At 35.9% G+C, this 20,973-nt stretch overlaps 2 protein-coding genes across 4 annotated transcripts; both read right to left on the reverse strand.

The window, feature by feature from the left end:
- Nucleotides 1–591: 591 nt before the first annotated feature.
- LOC133790610 (uncharacterized) lies at nucleotides 592–20,843 on the reverse strand. 3 transcript variants are annotated; one of them, XM_062228295.1, is made up of 7 exons: nucleotides 20,255–20,843; nucleotides 19,963–20,140; nucleotides 19,682–19,865; nucleotides 19,528–19,611; nucleotides 19,320–19,427; nucleotides 18,871–19,143; nucleotides 592–745 (listed from the first exon to the last, which is right to left on the reverse strand). In XM_062228295.1, the coding sequence occupies exons 1-7, from the start codon at nucleotides 20,553–20,555 to the stop codon at nucleotides 650–652; spliced, it is 1,224 nt and encodes a 407-aa protein (XP_062084279.1). In that variant the 5' UTR covers nucleotides 20,556–20,843; the 3' UTR covers nucleotides 592–649. The 3 variants fall into 3 exon arrangements, with proteins under 3 accessions (XP_062084279.1, XP_062084280.1, XP_062084278.1); XM_062228296.1 differs by lacking the exon at nucleotides 592–745 and adding an exon at nucleotides 18,403–18,746 and having other exon boundaries at nucleotides 19,682–19,862; XM_062228294.1 differs by lacking the exon at nucleotides 592–745 and adding an exon at nucleotides 18,403–18,746.
- On the reverse strand, nucleotides 10,964–13,253 carry LOC133790609 (uncharacterized). The gene is made up of 7 exons (XM_062228293.1): nucleotides 12,813–13,253; nucleotides 12,573–12,729; nucleotides 12,286–12,472; nucleotides 12,123–12,206; nucleotides 11,840–11,947; nucleotides 11,451–11,723; nucleotides 10,964–11,332 (listed from the first exon to the last, which is right to left on the reverse strand). The coding sequence occupies exons 1-7, from the start codon at nucleotides 13,159–13,161 to the stop codon at nucleotides 11,237–11,239; spliced, it is 1,254 nt and encodes a 417-aa protein (XP_062084277.1). The 5' UTR covers nucleotides 13,162–13,253; the 3' UTR covers nucleotides 10,964–11,236.
- Nucleotides 20,844–20,973: the final 130 nt, after the last annotated feature.

The raw sequence follows: 20,973 nt of genomic DNA on the forward strand, positions 1-20,973 counted from the left end.
GTAGTAAGCTACAATTGGTTTGACTCATATTTGTAATAAAAATAATTAAAAATTATATATTTTGACATTCATATTTTATTTATAAATCTTATTAACGAGTGTGAAGAAATATAATTTTATTGTTAAATGGCTAGCAAGATCTTCCTTTAAATTCATAAGAAAGATATATTTACAAAGAACTAATAAATTAAGAGTGATGTTGATTGTAGCTAGTGGTTCTTCTTCTCCTCAAGTTTTAATCCCTCCCCTAGTGTAAAAAAATGTGTGAATGGAAGCACCCAGCTGTTAAAAATGACTAAAACACAACAATTTTAATAGTTTGAGGACAAAATTGAAAATAATTATAGGGGCTTAAATTAGATCATGTATTAGAAATAAATATCAAAAGGTGTGTAAATTTCTCCAAGAGATATTTTTTTAAGTAGAGTTGTTACATAAAAACTTCAAGTCTTCGTTTATATTGATGAGAAACATAGAAAGAAGATCCACCTTATCATATAATACATGCAAAGCAAAACCAAACATTTCATAGTTCTATATCATAGAATACAATCTTATATATACAACATAGTACTAAACATTGGGAAAGGCTTCCTCACTTTGTTCAAATGAAAACAAGAGAGAGATGTTTTTACATCATGAAACATCATCATGGAAAGCGTTCACAGCAAAGAAAGATGTTCCGTAGAACCTTCAAATTGTCCTTGAACATCTCATTAATGAAATTTATATCAACCTCTTCTTTCTGAACATTGAAACAAACAAGAGAAGCAAGCTGGGTCGAAGCATCTTTGCAGTAACTCGGTCGGTATGTGATTTTCATGTTCATTTTGAAATTTTAGGGTTTCGTCAGATTGCAGAATTTGGGAACTTTTGTCTGAGATAGCATTTGGAAATTTGTTCTTTGTTTCTGAAATGGCAAGTAATAGAGATGATTCCCTTCAATCCATTAGTGTAAGGTTAGATGGAAAGAATTATTTTCATTGGAACTATGTGATGAAAAAAAATTGGAAAGGGAAAAAGATGTGGGGTTATGTTTCTGGAACTTTAGTTAAACCAACAAATGACAAAGCGGATTATGCAACTTTGCTAGAAAATTGGGAAGTGGATAATTAAAAAATTATTACTTGGATAAACAACTCTGTAGTACACTCCATAGGTACCCAACTAGCCAAGTATGAAACAACGAAGGAAGTTTGGGACCATCTTGCAAGGCTGTATACTCAGTCTAACTTTGCAAAGCAATATCAATTAGAATCAGATATTAGAGCTCTTGAACAGAAAGATATGAGTATTCAAGAGTTCTATTAAGTTATGACAGATCTATGAGATCAATTGGCCTTTACTTAATCTGCAGAGTTACGAGCTTTTGCACCATATATTGCTCGTAGGGAGGAACAACGATTGGTTCAGTTTTTTATGGCACTTCGTGATGACTTTGAGGGACTTTGTGGCTCTATTTTGCATCGTTCTCCACTTCCTTCGGTTGATTCAATAGTTAGTGAACTGTTGGCAGATGAAATTCGTCTTAAGTCTCACGCAGGAAAAGACATCCACCCCCAGCACCCAGTCCCTCTGTTTTGGTAGTTCCTCCTCGACACTTTACTCACCATGCACTACTACAAAAAAAGGGCAATTGTGTCAGTCAAACGCGTCAGTCAACGCAGTTGACTGACGCTGTTGACCAAAAATTAGCATTTGTGACAGTTAGGCACTGCCACAAATGATGGGGCAATTGCGTCATAACATACACTGACGCTGTTTAATGGGGCCGTTTGCGTCAGTGGGGCACTGACGCAAACGGGCCGTTAACAGCGTCAGTGGGACACTGACGGTAACGGCTCGTTTGCGTCAGTGGGGCACTGACGCAAACGCCTAAGTGAAACGCGCATTTCACTATGGAGCGTTTGCGTCAGTGCCCCACTGACACAAACGGCCCGAATAACCTAAATAAACCCTCATCGTCCCGTGTACAGACCCATTTACCTAATGTTCAGAAACGAAAATGCTTGAAAAACCAGAGAAACCAGCGGCGCCTCCTTCCACATTTGCTCATCTAGGTACGTTTTTATCAATTTTTTTTCAATTTTAATGTAAAAATAGTGATTTATATATGTTTATGTAACTTATATATAGTTTTTTTTGAATTTTTTGTATAGATTTTGTATTTTTGAAGATTGTAGTTTGAAAACCCATAAACTTTCTTGGTTTTTTGGGGTTTTCTACATCAAGAACCCACATTGCTCAATTACCACAAGTAAGTGCAATTTTATTAATTTTTGTGATTTAAATTTAATTTTTGTGATTTTTTTTTATAAATTGACATAATTTCGGATTTTTTAATTTTTGGATAGTTTTATATTAATGATTATGTAATTGTTTTAGGTTTAAACTTTGCATTTTAATATTTGATTTTTTTATAATTTTTTTATTATAATTTATTTTATTTTTCTGTTTCTGCTGCTTTTTTTTTGTTTCTGGTGCTGATTTTTTTTTTATCAAAATAGGCCAGAGAAATTGGCATAAATATTTGCAATTTCCCTGGTTAATACTTTATGTGACAGTGCCCAACTGACGCAAAAAATACTGATTTTTAACATTTGTGGCAGTGCCCCATTGACGCAAACCAGAGTGTCATTTGCGTCAGTGGGGCACTGCCACAAACTGGCATTTGTGGCAGTGCCCCACTGACGCAAATGACACTCTGGTTTGCGTCATGGGCAATTGCGTCACATATCAAACTGACGCAAAAAATCAATTGTGGCAGTTATAAACTGACGCAAATGGCATTTTTTGTTGTAGTGATGATAATAAACCTCATACAAATTTGATATTATAGAATATAAATAATTTGTTTAATTATTTATTATTTTAAAATAATTATCATTGTAAAATATCTAAAAATATCATATTTTATTTTTTTAATTATTTATTTTATTTTATTTAAGTTTAAGTGTTTACAAACTACTATTAAATATAAGAATATTTTGTTAAATATAAAAATATTCTTTTAAAGTTAAAATTAAATAATAAAACAACTGTTAAAACCAAAAATTTATATTATCTACGCACTTATTTGTGTTAGCATAGCATATGGTGCCAATAACAATATTCTTACTAGCTATAGTACTATTAGCATCGCGTATATAATAAAGTTACAAATGTAGTCCTTCTAGATATATTCTCGATCACAAGGAGATTTCAACCATCCTCCCTCAGTATCTATTCTTCACTAGTATTCCTTGAAATTTATGGAATGTAGCATTTAAATATTAAAAGTTTTTAAAACTTTGGACTTTTACTACACAAATAATTTAAATAAATTAATACAAATATATTTAAACTTAAAAAATTCATTAAAATTATATAAAAGTGTAAAATAATAGCTTAAATTAATTTCAAAATTAAAGAATAGTTTTATTTAATGAAAAAGTAAATAAGTATTTTTTTTTATAAAAATAACGTTTTTTAATAATTTTTTTCTCTTTATTGACTTTTCTTTTAACTATTTTCAATCAAATTTTTTTTTTTTAATTTAGATTATTTTGTATAATTCTAATGATTTTTATAACTTAAAATACATTTTTACTATTTTGGAAAGATGCAACCTTTTAGCTAACTTTAGTATTTTTGTTGTTAAAATAATTTAAATATTTAAATACTATATTTTAAAGATATTTTATTCGTAAAAAAATTAAGTATTTGTACTGCAAATATTTTAATAATTACATAAAAACCACTTCAAGTTTTCCTTATAAATCATTTGATCAATGAGATTGATCATATCATCAGCCCCTGGTGTTATAATTGATCATCAAAAGAAAACAAATACAACATTAACCTTATATATCATAAACTAAACAGTCTATTACTATTTCGCACTAAATTTAATATTATACAATAACATGGTACTAAACATTGCAAACGCTTCTTCCCCTTGGTCAAAAGACAACACTATTAGTTTCAATTCTCTTTATCTCATTAAACACTGCTCGTACATATAGAGAGATGTGTTTACATCGTCAAATAACATCATCATGGAAACTGTTCATAGCGAAGGAAGTCGTTCCATAGAACCTTCAAGTCATCCTTAAGCATCTCATTAATTTAGCAGTTTGGTCATAACGGGATTGAATTTGGGGCTCGGGGTAAGTCTCGAGGTAATTTGGTGATTAGAACATTGTCGGGAATTAAAGGGTAATGAGATATGATTTATTGGTATTTGAGAATAATGGAAATAATGGGAATTGGAGAGCATTAATTATGATTAACGAGATAGGCGGGAAAGGACAATTTTGCCCTTGGAGGATGTTTAGGGTTTTAATTAAGCTTAGGGGCAATATGGTCTTTTCACCCCAAGGATAGAAATAGCCATTTGAAGGTTGTAGAAGCTTAAGTAAAACAGAGCATAGTTCTTCTCTCCCGTACACCATTTCTTCTTCTTTTCTCTTTGGATTTTGGAGCTTAATTTGAGGAACCAAGCTAAGGAAGTGGACCTTGAGGGCTTAGAGTTGTGTTCCACCATTGAAGAGGGTTCTAAATTGAGCTTGAGGTAAGGTTCTAGCCATTAAAACTCTGGTTTTGCTCTATTTTTCTATTGGATTTCTAGATTGAATATTGAGGATTGATGGGAGTTTTTGGAAAGGGTTGCTTGGGTTATGATGCCTAGGACTTGTGTATATGGTTTTGGGGTTCATTTGGGAGTTTAAATGAGGTTTGGAAGTTCATTTTTCATATTGGAAATGGAGGAGTCGAAGGAGGGAAAAACCAGGGTTGAAAACCCTGGTTGTAGCGCTACAGTGCCTAGCTATGGGTGCTACAGCGCTAGCCAGGGGCACTCTGCCCGGCTTGTAGTGTTGGGGCGCTAGGGGGGTAGCGCTACCCTACTTTTCCAAATTCCTGTTTTGGTCACTTTTGAGGGATTTTGGCTTGGGGTTTTAATTCCTAAGGCTCAGGATCGAATCTACTCACCGTTTTGGTACAATTCGGGGTCCCAAGAGTGAGGTTTAGGTCAAGAACGTTTTATGGTTGATTTTCATTAATGGAGGTTATATTTGGTTATGACTAGGTGACCGTTAAGGAATCAAAGGACCGATCGTTGTCAAGGGTCGTTCTTTTACTATTTCTCGCTCGAACCAGAGGTAAGAAAAATGCACCCCATATGTGACATGCATGGTTATTCATGAGGCATGTTGAGTGTTTAAATGTGGACATTGATTGCATATCAAATGCTTAGCAAATCTTGCTTACTTGTGAATGACACTGACTTATTAGTCAAAATCGGCAATGGTATCGGTATTAACTGTGAAGCTGTGACTTACTAGTCAAGTTCAGCAGTAGTACTGAGCACTGGTCGTATAGTATTGGCTTAAGAGTCAAGAACGGTATTATCGTGTTTAACACAAGCCGAAAAGATTAGATCTAATCGACATAACCATTGAATGACTCATCATGAACATTAATGCTTGACCGACCTCAAGTTCGATGAAAACTAAAAGTACTTGTCTAGTCTAATGGCTACTCACTCAGAGCCAGGGCCAGAAGGCCCAGGTGACTACATCGTCACATTGCTAAGGGTGCGGAACCACATTAGTGACTCCATGGTCACTCATTTGGTTTACATTAGTGACTTACACATCAATTACTCATCTGTGTAGGGCTATAAGCTCTGGATGATTATCATAATCATCATCTGAAATTATATACATGCAGTAATGAGTTTTCTTGCTGAGCCTTGGCTCACGGGTGCTATGTGGTGCAGGTAAAGGGAAAAAAAAGATCACCCAGCCTTGAGTGGAGAGCTTAGATGGCGATGTGTACATATGTAGCCGCTTGACCACCACGGCCAAGGAGTTTTTCGGAGGAACTAGGGGTTAACCCTATTTTTGCTGCTTAGGTCGGGGGTTGTAATTTTACACTGTAATGACCATTTTGGATTGTAAATAACTTGTAAACGATTTTATGGGCCCATGAACATTTTTATGTTTTAAATGAAATATATATTTTCATTTTTTATCGAGTTTTTCACCTTAGCCTGTTAATAACACCTAGATGTACGTTTATAACCAAATGACTCAATTAGCGAGTTAAGCACGGTTCAAAGCTCACAGTAACTGTCTTGGAGTAACCAGGGTGTTACATTTGGGGTCCACCCCCTATTATTTCTTCTGATGGTTCTCGATATTTTTTGCTATTCATTGATGATTACTCTCAATTCACATGGCTATATTCCTTACAAACTAAGTATCAAGCTTTACCAATGTTTAAACAGTTCAAGCTCTTAGTAGAAAAATAATTTGATACTTCCTTAAAAGTGTTGCAATCTGATAATGGAGGTGAATTTAAAGCCTTTCTACCCTATCTTACTGCTAATGGCATCAATCACAGATTCCCATGCCCCCATTCTTCCACTCAAAATGGCAGGGTAGAGCGCAAGCATAGACATGTTGTAGAAACAGGTCTTGCTCTTTTGGCTCATGCCTCCCTCCCACTTCACTTCTAGCTTTATGTTTTTCGTGCTGCAACTTACATCATAAACCGAATCCCCACAAAACTTCTCAACAGTCGTTCTCCTTTTCAAACCTTATATCATAAATCCCCAAATTACTCTCTCTTTCGTACATTTGGGTGTCTTTGTTTTCCTTGTTTAAGACCATACAACAAGCATAAGTTACAATATCGCTCCTCTCCTTGCCTCTTTCTTGGTTACAGTATCTCTCATAAAGGATACTTAAGTTTTTTATTCTTCTACAAAAATGATATATATCACTCGGCATGTTGTGTTTGATGAACACACATTCCCATATTTTCCTTCCTCTGTCCCTCCTTCTTCATCTACTTCTACCTCTCACTTTCCTCTTCCTTCAGCTATCATTTCTTTTCCTTCTGACTGCTCACACTCTTTAACTACTACTCTTTCAGCTTCACCCTCCAACACCCCTTCCCCATTGCCTTCCTCTTCCTCTCTACACCCAACTCCACCTGTCCCTTCTCCTTCACCTTCCATTGAACCAATAGTTGCTACTGACCAGCCTCTTCATGCACCTTCTAGCTCTCCATTGCAGGTACCTATTGTTCCCCCTATGCATGAACCATTGACCACCAATGCTCACCCAATGACCACTAGATCAAAGAGTGGCATTACCAAGCCTAAGGTCTATACTGGTTCAATAAGTACAGACCCAAATGTGCCTCAAAAAACATTCAGGCAGGTTTTATCTATACCACATTGGAAGGCTGCCATGGAACATGAATTGAAAGCTCTTCAAGCTAACTCCTCTTGAAAATTGGTTCCCTAACCTTCAATTTCGCCCATTATTGATTGTAAATGGCTGTTCAAAGTCAAATACAATGCAGATAGGTCCATAGAAAGGCACAAAGCTTTCCTTGTGGCTCGTGGCTTCACTCAGACGGCAAGCATAGACTACTTCGATACTTTTTCACCTGTTGTGAAACCAGGTACCATTCGGGTTGTTCTAACTCTAGCTCTATCCAAGGGTTGGCAACTTCGACAGATTGATGTGCACAACGCTTTTCTCAGTGGTGATCTTACTGAGACAATGTATATGTCTTAACCTCCTGGATTTCAAGATATTCATTATCCTTCCCATGTTTTCCTCCTCGCCAAAAGCTCTGTACAGCCTATTACAAGCTCCCAAAAATTGGTTTTCAAAACTCAGTAGGGCCCTACTTCAATGGGGATTTCAATGTTCACAAGCTGACCCTTCTCTCTTTGTGCTACATCGGCCTACATTTTGTCTCTTCATTGTTGTGTACGTAGATGAAATAATTATTACAGGCAGTGATTCAAGCAAACTAGAGCTTCTTATTTCCACACTACATTAGCAGTTTTCCATACGAGATTTAGGTCACTTGCATTATTTCCTTGGTGTTGAGTTCACTCGCTCCTCTGGTCAGCTACACCTTTGTCAACAAAAGTATGTCAATGACATCCTCTCCCAGCTTGATATGACAAACACAAAACCAACCCCTACCCATGGCGTTGTTGGCAAGCCTCTCTCCAAGAATGATGGTGTTATTTTGGATGATCCTACTGAATACAAAAGAGTTGTTAGCTCTCTCCAATATGTCACTATGACACGTCCAGACATTGCCTTTGCCGTGAATCGTGCTTGTCAGTTCAAGCACTCCCCAACAACATCTCACTGGCAAGTTGTCAAATGTATCCTTCAATACCTAGCTGGAACTAAATCGCATGGCATCACCATTACACCTGCATCTACCTTACACTTAACCGCTTTCACTGATGCGGATTGGGCTTCCAGCCCTGATGATCGCCAAAGCACTGGCAGCTACTGTGTCTTCTTAGGAGACGGCTTGGTTTCCTGGTCTTCAGCTAAACAACGTGTTGTATCTCGCAGCATCACCAAATCCGAATATCGTGCTTTAGCCAATGCTGCAACCTAGCTCACTTGGTACAAGCATTTGTTTGCTAATCTCAAGTTACAAATCAGTTGCACACCCATTTTGTGGTGTGTTAAAATTTCTGCCACTCAACTTGCTTCGAACCCAATTTTTCATGCTCTCGTACGAAACACATCGACATTGACTTTCATTTTATACGGGGTATGGTCAATAAGAAGGAAGTTTCAGTTCAATATGTCCCATCCGAGTACCAAGTGGCAGATATACTCCTCAAGCATCTCCTTGTAGCTCGATTCAACACTCTCTACAGCAAATTGACAGTCCTCTCTAGGCCTCTCAATTTGAGGGGGGTTGTTAAGTGATATCAAGATTAGGCTTATAGGTTGTCTTGGTAGTTAACTACTCATCTTGTATTAGCCTTAGTTTGTTATGTGTAACGACTCTAATTTCTTTTTGGTTCCTTTTTCTATTTTGGTTCCTTATATTGTAATCCTTGAGACCCTCTATAAATAAATAAAGGTTTCAAGCTCTCGATGGTTGATTGAGATCATTTTTGAGCTTTCTCTCTTAAACTCTCTAAACACTTTCTAATATTTACAAAACCAAACATTCTATTACCAGTTCGTACTAAATTTAATATTATACAACAACATGGTACCAAACATTGCAAACGCTTCTTCCCCTTGGTCAAAAGACAACACTTTTAGTTTCAATTCTCTTGTCTCATTAAACACTGCTTGTACATATAGAGAGATGTGTTTACATCGTCAAATAACATCATCATGGAAACTATTCACAGCAAAGAAATTCGTTCCATAGAACCTTCAAGTCATCTAAAGCAAGCAAATCACATAATTTATTTGAAGTATATTCACCACCTTGATCGCATCTAACATTTAATGACAGAAGCATGTTGAGTTTTTACATAAGCTCGAAAACGATCATAAATATCACAGAAATCAGAAGGACATTTCATAAGAAAAATCCAAGAAAATCTAGTGTGATCATCAACAAAAGAGACATAATATCTAGACCCTCCTTTTGTAGCAATAGGAGAGGGTCCCCACACATCAGAATGAACTAAGTCAAAAGGTGCAACAGAACATGAAGTACTTTTACTGAAAGGTAAAGCAAAATTTTTTGCAAGTTTACAACCACTGCAATCAGAAATATCATGAACTTGCAAATCTCCTAACGTTCCTGTAGAAGCTAAGAATCTTAAACGGGAAGCTGAAACATAACCAAGGCGAGAGTGTCATAAATAAAAACTAGACGATGAAGGAGACAAACAAAAGGAAGACAGATCAACGCTTAGGAGCTGCAAATACTGGTAATCTCGGCTCATCCAAAACATATAAACCCCCCCCCCCCCCCCCCGCCTACGGCCGGTCCCAATCAACTTCTGAGACTGCGGATCCTGCATACATGACAAGAGGTAGAAGAAAAAGACACTAAGTAACCAGAATCACACAATTGACCAACAGATACAAGGTTTAGTGAAAGCTTAGGAATATGGTAAACATTAGGAAGTGATAAATGATGTCTAACAACAGAACCAACACCTGCTAATGGCATAGGAATACCATCAGCAGACGTGACAGGCACAGATGATGCAGGACACAAAGAAACAAAAGATTTCGAATGTGGAGACATATGGTGCGAGGCTCCAGAATCTAAAATCCATGTAGAGGAGGCCATACCTGAAGTGCTTGTGGGGGCTGACCTACCAAAGAAGAGGCGGACATGGCATGTGGCTGCATGGTAAGAAACTTCTGAAACTGTTCTGAGAGGGCAGCAAGAGCAGGATTGGAGGATGAGGCCCCAAAATCATACGAGTCAGATGGAGGTACAGTAGCAGCGACATTAAATTGTGGAGGACGGTATGGTCGAGGTTGTGAGTGGTTGCCAAACTGTAATTGGCTACCATAATGAGGCAGTTGATTACCGAATTGAGGAGATCTAAGTTGATGTCTCTGTATTGCAAAATAAAGAGAAAAGAATTCTAAGTTACAAAACTAATTAGGCAAGCCTTTTATATAAGGCAAAAGATAAAAAATAACAATAATTATGAAAAGACTAAAATGCCCTCAAATAATAACTCTAATAGAACCTTCATGATTACCATCATCGTTCTTGGAAGTAGGTCATTTACGAGGTGGAACATAAGCCATGTAGCTCCTCTTTCAATTTTACTGATTGAAAAACTATACTCAATGTGCACTAGTTACAACAACCCAATTTTTAATTTGTTCAAAAAAAAAAAATTTAAGTAAACATAATATGATGCGTTATACTTTGTGTTATATATATATATATATATATTATGTGCATTTAAAATATGTATCCAAATATTACAAATAATGACATATCACTGCTTTTTAAAATAGTAAATTTGAGTTTTAATAAATGTAATTGGCTAGACTAAAATGTCACGTGCAATATTTGGATTTGGATGTATATTTTGACTGACGTATTATTACTCGTATTATAAAGTTATACATATATAGTCCTTTTGGATTATCTGGATCCCAAAGAAATTTCAACCATTGGATGATGTTTAATGCGTACGCCCTCCCTGAGTATCAATTCTTTACTTAAATTCCACGAAAACTAAGTAGTTAAAAATTACATAAAAACTACTTCAAGTCTTCCTTATAATCAACCCTTATTTCTGTGTTAACTGAACATCAAGAGAAAACAAATAGATCATTCACCTTATATATCATGTAATACATGCAAAACCAAACATTCTATTACAATTTCGTACTAAATTTTATATACAATAACGTAATTCAAACACTGCCAAACGCTTCTTCCCTGAGAGACATGTTCACATCGTGAAATAACATCATCATGGAAACTGTTCACAGCTAAGGAAGTCGTTCCATAGAACCTTCAAGTCATCCTTAAGCATCTCATTAATGAGATTCCTATCAACCTCTTGTTTCTGAATATTGATCAAATATACATGTATCAGAGTTTGAATAGTAATAAGTTTTATCAAAGGAGAAGATAATAACAGAAAGAAACCATCATCTGCAGGCTTGGAAATATGTATACTATACCATTAGTTCTGAAGCTACTCCTTTGAACATTATATCAACCTCCCTTGTAGCTTGCCCGGTTGAAGACCAAACTCTATAGCGATCAACATCTTTGATCTTCAGCTTCAGTGATGGATTTTTGTATGTTTTACTTGTTACATGCCAGACTGAAGTCACACCAAATTTATCTCCAGAAGCTGATGACTTCCCCAAGGGCCATCTCAGTCCACCCTTAACTTCTTTGTCCAAAATAGCTGAATCAATCAAATCATTGATGCTTTTCATGTCATCATCCTGCAAAACAAGCACATAGAATGTATCCATATATAATAATTGACATGCATAGCTATCAGAGATTTTCAAAGCATAATTAATGGTAGTGCATCTGCAATTATACAGAGGAAACTCACAGCTAAAGCAGCTACAGTTTTTTTGGTGCATAGATCCAGCCTCATGTCCATATTCTTCTCAAGGCAAGATATGTCCCTGAGCATGTGTCGCACATGGCCATGTTTGATCTAAAAAAATGAACAAGAGCCTTCAATGTAAGCCTTACGAAACCTGACCCCATAACAGTACATGCCCCAGAACTTGATTCAAGTAAACTTCAATGCCATCAATCATTACAGAGATTCATTCAGGTGTCATATATATGCTTACTAATATTATGTCATGTAGGAAGAAAAAACTTGCCTTGTGTAGATGAAGCTTTCCATCTTCTTTTAGTACCTTACATTTGCAGAAAATACTTTCTTCTGACCGACTGGCTTCAGAGAACTAAAAAAAAAAAGAAACATATGTGACAAATTTGATGGTAAGTTAATTCATAATTTCCATGAAAAATACTATAGCTTACAAATACAAGGTATGCTTCTTTGTCTTTGTCAAACTCAAGTCCATTCTTTGAGGCAGCTTCTATTGTTATGTATTCCACATATGAATTTGGAATAGATGTGTAGAATGAACTTCTCAGCGGTCTCATTAGCTCTTCAGAAAGCAAATTTGTTGTTGTGACAGATTCTTGGTTAACTGATGATGGCTTCCTAAACAAGCATATATATTTATGTCATGGAAATTAGATTAAAGTTTTGTTTTATTATTTTTTTCTTAGAAAGATTAAAAATAAAAGAAGGTTTCACTGACCCACGAAAAAGAACTTTGCCAAACTTTGTGACCAGAGTTGGCTTAGCTTCAACAAGGTTTTGAAATCCCATTTTGCTACTCAAATCTTCAAGAGAAGAAAGCAAGTCTGGCAACAAATTCTCAGCTATGTATTCCCATGGGCTTCTCGTAGAGCTCTCTATAACAAATTAAGCCATAAATATCAAAATCCCATCTCACAAAAATCAAAACATATAGCAAGAGAAAGAGAGAGAGACTCACGTTTGGTTAGATCATGAACACTAGTGTTATACAAAGCTTGACGCTTTACAATTTTCCAGTCGCGGGATTCAACAAAAACAGGTTGAAGATGAAGAGAAGGTGGAAAGTGATTACTGTGATCATTATCGAAACCAACAGCGAACCATTTGAATATATCTTCATATGCATAAGCCATCTCATGGCAGTGGCCATTACTACTACAAGTTCCGGGAGAGTTGAGTTTAAGAGTTTTGTTGAACAAAGGAGGAGGCAGCTCTGGTTTTGGTACTGAAATATGTGAAGAAGAAGAAGAAGACCTCTCATCATCGTTCTTTGAATAAGTTCGTTTATGGGGTGGAACATAAGCCATTTTGATCTCCACAAAATTTACCAAATGGAAAAGTAAAGCGAATGCTCACACACCCAAATTTAGCTCATATTAATAGGGAGTCGATGATGATGATGATGATCGTAGTACTGTCTTTATATTATAATAACAAATAGTACAAGTAGATTATAGTATTAGCTAGTAAGTTAAAATAAGATTAGTTTATAGTTTCTTCGTACGGATGTAAATTTGCTTTAGCTTTTTTCCCCTGCATGCAACCCTACAAAGAGGGCTCACATGTAACTACGTATCCCATTTGGCTCTCTCTGAATTATGCCTAGCATAATTGTTGACTAATCAACAGTATAAGTCAAACACTGTCCAAATAATTGTTGACTTGACTCAAACCCTTCTTCAAGAAGTAACTGTCAAAGTCATGGCAACCCATACATCAATTATTAACTTTTAGTTTGGCAAGAAGGAAAGAAGGAAGAAGGAAATTATAGTGTTTTGGAAGGGTTTTTGAATGTGATAGATGGGAAAGATGGTAAATTTGTCTATATTGTTGGAGTTGAGAGGAATAAGTATGGATATTTTTGCTGGTGAATTATTTATTTTTTTTCTTTTCCCACTCTCTTTCTAGTTATACCTTTTGTAAAATTTCAAAATTAAAAAAATAAATAAATAATTCACTCCCCTTTCTTAGTGTTCTTTTGGTACAAAACTACCCATTCATAAAGAAATTGAAAGGGAAAAAAGAAAAACAAAATCTTTCTACACTACTTCGATTAGAATAATACAAAAAAACTAATACATCTCCATATTAAAAAAAAATTATAAAATTTAATTTTTATTCCCTTAAACAAAAAATAAATAACAAAATAATATTAAAATAATTACATAAAATAAAAATTAGTAAGCTACAATTGGTTTGACTCATATTTGTAATAAAAATAATTTAAAATTATATATTTTGACATTTATATTTTATTTATAAATCTTATTAAGGTGTGTGAAGAAATATAATTTTATTGTTAAATGGCTAGCAAGATCTTGGTTTAAATTTATAAGAAAGATATATTTAGAAAGAACTAATAAATTAAGAGTGGTGGTGATTATAAACGTTGCCTAGTAGTGGTTCTTCTTCTCCTGTTAAATGTGACTAAAACACAACAATTTTAATAGTTTGAGGACAAAATTGAAAATAATTATAGGTGCTTAAATTAGAACATGTATTAAAAATATCAAAAGGTGTGTAAATTTCTCCAAGAGATCTTTTTTTAAGTAGAGTTGTTACATAAAATCTTCTTAAGATATGATTTGGTATTGATATGATATTATATCATATTAATTCTAGGATAATCTATATATAGGCATATATCATTTATTTCTTTTAAATTAGTCAAATATTTTTCCTAAGATTATGGCTTGTTTTTGGTCATGCAAGTTTTTTTGTATATATAATTATATTGAATCAATGAGAAAGATATACGATCCTAAATTTAACATGGTATCAGAACCAGGTTTTTTTTAACAGCATGGACGGAGACAAAACTCCATTGCAGGTACAGATTGCACCGCAACCACCAACGAAAATTGATCCTAGTTCACCTTTTTTCTTAGGACCGCAAGCTCGTCCTAGCGATTTCATTACTCCAATCCGTTTGAAGCTTGATAATTTCGATGAATGGTCTCATGCTATTCGGGTTGCTCTTTCTTCTCGGCGCAAATTTGGATTTCTTAACGGAACCATCACTGATATTGTTCCTCCCTGTACAAAAGATGATTGGGTTACGATTCATTGTATGCTTGTCTCATGGTTCACAAATACCATAGACCCCGAGGTACATTCTATGTTATCCAATTATGATGATGCCAAACGTTTATGGGATGATCTGCATGAACGTTTCTCCATTGTTAATGGTCCCCGTATTCACCAACTTAAGGGTGATATTAATCGTTGTGAGCAAACAAAAACCATGCTTATTGCTGTTTATTTCAGTAAATTAAATGTATTATGGGATGAACTAGATAAACATGAGCCTTTGATTTCTTGCAAGTGTGGTAAATGTACTTGTCAGGTTGGTAAACAACATGAAAAACGTCGTTCTGCTGATCGACTCCACCAATTTTTTCTTGGCTTGTGTTCTAATTATTATGGTCAATTACGGTCCACCCTTCTCTTGCAAGGTCCTCTTCCTTCATTAAACCGAGCCTTTAAGCAAATCGCTCAAGATGAGCGGGTCCGTGGGATCACTCACATCACTGAAGAAAAACCTGATGTGGTTAGCTTTGCTGTGCATCCCGACAATCGATTCAAGTCGCGTCTTGATAAGCCAGACAAGGCAACCTTGACTTGTTCTCACTGCCACAAAACCGGCCATGATAACGCTACTTGTTTTGATATTCATGGTATTCTTGATTGGTACTTGGAGAAATATGGATCTCCGTCGGATGGCATAAGCAATTTCAAAGGCAAATCACCTGCTCAGTCTCAAAAGACTTCGACAAGCCGTGGTCGCACCAACTTGCGTGGAAATGCTACTGCTTCTGATGTTCCTCATAGTGCACCTTCCGCCTCACCATCTCTTCCAGGATTTACTGCAGACCAATGGGCCGCTTTAACAGCCGCATTTGGTCCTCCCTCTTCTTCCTCCAACCGGTTGAATGGTAAGATGGGAATAGATGCTTGGATAATTGATACAGGTTGTTCTCATCATGTTACCGGTAATGAATCTTGTTTATTAAATATTCATGAAGTTTCTCCATGTTCTGTTGGTCTTCCGGATGGTCAAACGGCTATTGCAACTAAAGAGGGTGTTGTGCGACTCACAAATTCCATCACACTTTATAATGTTCTTTTCGTTCCCAAATTACAATGCAATTTGATCTCTGTATCACAATTAAATGATGATCTTAGTAGTTTTGTCCAATTTAATTCTAACTTGTGTGCTACACAGGACCTACATTCGAGGGAGGTGATTGGCACAGGGGAAAGACGAGATGGACTTTATTACTTGCGTCAAGGATTCACAGTGCAAGCGGTTTCTGTTCCTAGTTCTCTGTCCTTGGAATTATGGCATCATCTATTGGGTCATCCTTTTGAGAATGTAGTGAAGTTACTTCCTTTTTTGAATAATTCTAGAGGTCATTTGGATAAGAGTTGTGAAGTTTGTCATCGTGCTAAACATTCTCGCAATAGTTTTCCTTTGAGTCAGAATAAATCATCTCAAATTTTTGAGTTAATTCATTGCGATTTATGGGGTCCGTATGATGAAATTTCTTCTTGTGGTGCTCGTTATTTTTTAACTTTAGTGGATGATTATTCTCGTGCTGTGCGGGTTTAGGCAGAAGATCCCATCAGTAAAGTTACGAGACTACGTGACACATAATTATCAAGAAAAGTCCATCTCTCCCTCCACCTGATCCGCAATCTCACACTCCCTCAGGTACGCCCTTTCCTATAGCACATTATGTTAGTTGTGACAAATTTACTATGCAACATCGCCACTTTCTTGGAGCTATAACTACAGGGGTTGAACCACGGTCCTTTAAAGAAGCTGTCAAATATATTGTTTGGCGTACTGCTATGCAAAATGAAATTCGTGCTTTGGAAGACAATGGCACTTGGATTATGGAGAAATTACCATCTGGCAAAAAGGCTCTAGGCAGTAAATGGGTGTACAAAATTAAATACCACTCTGATGGAAGTATTGAGAGATATAAGGCCCGATTGGTCGTGTTCGGCAACCATCAAATTGAAGGCATTGACTACAATGAGACGTTTGCTCCAGTAGCAAAAATGGTGACAGTTCGTGCTTTCTTGGCCGTTGCAGCCTCAAAGAATTAGGAGTTGCATCAAATGGATGTTCATAATGCCTTCCTTCATGGCGACTTAAACGAGGAGGTATATATGAAACTTCCTCCTGGCTTTCAATCTAACGATTCTACTATGGTCTGTCGTTTGCGTAAGTCGTTGTATGGTTTGTGGCAATCCCCTCGATGTTGGTTTGCAAAGCTTGTCACAGCTTTAAAGGGGTATGGTTTCCTTCAATCCTACTCTGATTATTCTTTATTTACTTACACCAAAGGGCCTGTACAAATGAATGTCTTAGTGTATGTTGATGATTTGGTAATCTCTGGTAATGATTCCGCTGCGGTAACAAGTTTTAAAGTATATTTGAGCTGTTGTTTTAAGATCTAGGTGTGCTTAAATATTTTCTTGGCATTGAGGTGGCTAGAAGCACTCCCGGATTGTTTTTATGCCAAAGGAAATATGCACTTGATATCATTTCAGAAGCTGGATTGCTGGGCTCAAAGCCAGTTTCATTCCCAATAGAACAAAATCATCAATTGGCTCGTGACACAGGGCCCTGTCTTTCGGATCCGGAGCCTTATCGTCGTTTGCTTGGGCGCCTTATTTATCTGGCAGTTACTCGTCCTGACTTGGCATACTCGATTCCTGTCTTATCCCAATTTATGCAGGAACCGACACAAACCCATTGGGATGCTGCATTGCGAGTTGTTCGTTATTTAAAGAATTCTCCAGGCCAAGGCATTTTATTGCGATCCAATAGTGAGTTATCTTTGACAGGTTGGTGTGACTCGGATTGGGCATCTTGTCCTCTTACAAGACGATCTCTCACTGGTTGGATTGTGTTTTTAGGGCATTCACCAATTTCATGGAAAACTAAGAAGCAACATACAGTATCTCGTTCTTCCGCCGAGGCTGAATATCGTTCTATGGCAACCATTACTTGTGAGCCGAAATGGTTGAAAGGTTTGCTTTTGAGTTTAGGTGTTCATCATCCAAAGGCTATTCCTCTTTTCTGTGATAGTCAATCTGCATTACATATAGCCCAAAATCCTGTCTTTCATGAATGCACCAAACATATTGAGGTTGACTGTCATTTTGTTCGTGATGCTATCCAAGATGGTCTTATTGCGCCGTCCTATGTTCCCACGACGGTTCAATTGGCAAACATTTTTACCAAGACTTTGGGAAAGAAGCAATTTGATCTTCTTCTTGACACAAGTTAGGCATTTTTTACTTGCATGCTCCAACTTGAGGGGGGTGTTAAGATATGATTTGGTATTGATATGATTTGGTATTGATATGATTTTATTTCATATTAATTCTAGGATAATCTATATATATAGGCATATATCATTTATTTCTTTTGAATTAGTCAAATGTTTTTCCTAAGATTATAGCTTGTTTTTGGTCTTGCCATGCAAGCTTCTTTGTATATATAATTATATTGAATCAATGAGAAAGATATACGATCCTAAATTTAACAAAGTCTTCGTTTATATTGATGAGATTCACAAGATGAACCCTGCTTTTACTAAACTTAGAAAGAAGATCCACCTTATCATATAATACATGCAAAGCGAAACCAAACATCTCATAGTTCTATATGATAAAATACAATCTTATATATACAGCAGAGTACTAAACATTGGCAAAGGCTTCTTCACTTTGTTCAAATGAAAACAAGAGAGAGATGTTTTTACATCATGAAACATCATCATGGAAAGCGTTCACAGCAAAGAAAGATGTTCCATAGAACCTTCAAATTGTCCTTGAACATCTCACTAGTGAAATTTATATCAACCTCTTCTTTCTGAACATTGAAACAAATAAGAGAAACCATATCAGAGAAGAGATCTTCATAAGCAGTCAAAAAGTTATAACCTAAAAGAAGACAACAGAAGCTATGTTACGATCTATGTTGAGAGAATATATACCATTAGTTCTGAAGCTACTCCTTTTAACATTACAACAACCTCCCTTGTAGCTTGTCCAGATGATGAAATAAATCTATACCGATCAACATTTTTGATCTTCAGCTTCAGTGATGGATTTTTGTATGTTTTGCTTGTTACATGCCAGACTGAAGTTACACCAAATTTATCTCCAGAAACTGATGACTTCCCCAAGGGCCATCTCAGTCCACCCTTAACTTCTCTGTCTAAAATAGCAGAATCAATTATTTCATTGATGCTTTGCTTGTCATCATCCTGCAAAAGCATGCAGAATGTAGCAATAGTAATCAACCAATCTCGCTATGGAGAGCTCAACTTCATGATGGCAAGTTTTAGTCTTTGAAGAGAGAAAGAAGAGATTTCAAAGTATAAGGGAGTATGTTCATTTCCTAATGTAAGTGAATCTACAATTTCAAACAAAGAGAACTCACAGTTAGAGCAGTGACAGTTCTTTTGGTGCATAGATCCAGCCTCATGTCTAAATTCTTTTCGAGGCAAGATATGTCTCTGAGCATGTGTCGCATGTAGGAGCGTTTAATCTATAAAACAAAAGATGATTTCACTGTAAGCCTCTCTAAACCTGGCAATCAACACTTAAAAGTCATAAGCCTAAAAACCAGGGAAGGAAGAAAAGTTTGCCTTGCATATTTGAAGCTTTCCATCTTCTTTTAGTACCCTGCATTTGCAAAACAAGCTTTCTCCAGACTGACTGGCATCAGAAAGCTACCAGGAAAAAAAGAAACATGTTAATTCATAATTTGCATGGCAAATTAATGTTGGAAGAAAGACTTACAAATACAAGATATGCTTCTTTGTCCTTTTCAAATTCAAGTCCATTCTTTGAGCCAGCTTCCTTTGTTATGTATTCCACATATGAATTAGGAACAGTTGTGTAAAATGAACTTCTCATCGGTCTTAGTGTGTCTTCGGAAAGCAATTTTGTTGTTGTCACAGATTTTTGATTAACTAAAGGCCTACTAAAAAAAACATTTCTCAGTCATGAAACTAGATTAGTTTGGTCCAGGCATACAAGTTTCTTTTATTTCTTAGAAAGATCAGAAGAGTAATACTAACCCACGAAAAATAACTTTGCCAAATCTAATGATTATAGTTGGCCTAATTTCCACAAGCTTTTGAGACTCAATTTCTCCTCTCAAATCTTCAAAAGAAGAAACCAAGTCTGGCAGCACTGTTTCTGCAATGTATTCCCATGGTCTCCTTGCAAAGCTTTCAGTTACTATGCTGCTACTTTCTGTGAAGAAAGATAATATACAAGACCTTAGAAGTAAGTAACAAACAAAATTGTAAAATTCCACCATTAAAATCAAAACATATTGTATACACCATAAAGAGAAATAGTACCAACCTTCGATTAGATCACTGTTAATTAAAGCTTGACGCTTTACAGTTTTCCAGTTCAGGGATTCCACAGAAACAGGTTGAAGATGAACAGAAGGTGGAAAGTGATTATGATCATGTAAACCAACGGCGAACCATCTGAATATATCCTCGTATACAAAAGCCATGTCTTGGTGGGCAGCAGTTCCAAGAGACTCGAGTTTGAGATTTTTGTTGAACAAAGGAGGAGGCAGCTCTGGCTTTGGTGGGTTCTGTGAATACTTCTCATTGTTCTTTGAAGGTCTCTTATGAGGTGGAACATAAGCCATCTTCTTCTCTTCTCTATCAACCAAATGAAAAATTACTATACAACACTAAATTGAATGCTCACAAACAAAACCTCAAAGTCTATCATCCCTTTGGTTCTTTGACTCTTTGAGGCACTTTTACTTAATCAATGCTTACTTTTACTTTTTCTTGCATAATTGTACTAGAGCAACTTCAGTCATTTACTTTTACTTTGTATTTATCTTTAGTATGAATATAATAAGAAAAGCATCATAGTTAGTGTTTGTTTTATGTGAAATAAAATAAAATTAACCTTAAAATAATGAAGAATAGTGGTGTTGTGTCACTATCAGATGTAAACACGATGATGCAAAATGGAAATGAGATAATTCAATTCAATCAGAATCACTTTCTTTCAGTATTTTTTTTCTTATATAAAACGTATGAAGGAGACAAAAC

Source organism: Humulus lupulus, chromosome 7, assembly GCF_963169125.1.
Source record: "Humulus lupulus chromosome 7, drHumLupu1.1, whole genome shotgun sequence".
NCBI lineage: Eukaryota > Viridiplantae > Streptophyta > Magnoliopsida > Rosales > Cannabaceae > Humulus > Humulus lupulus.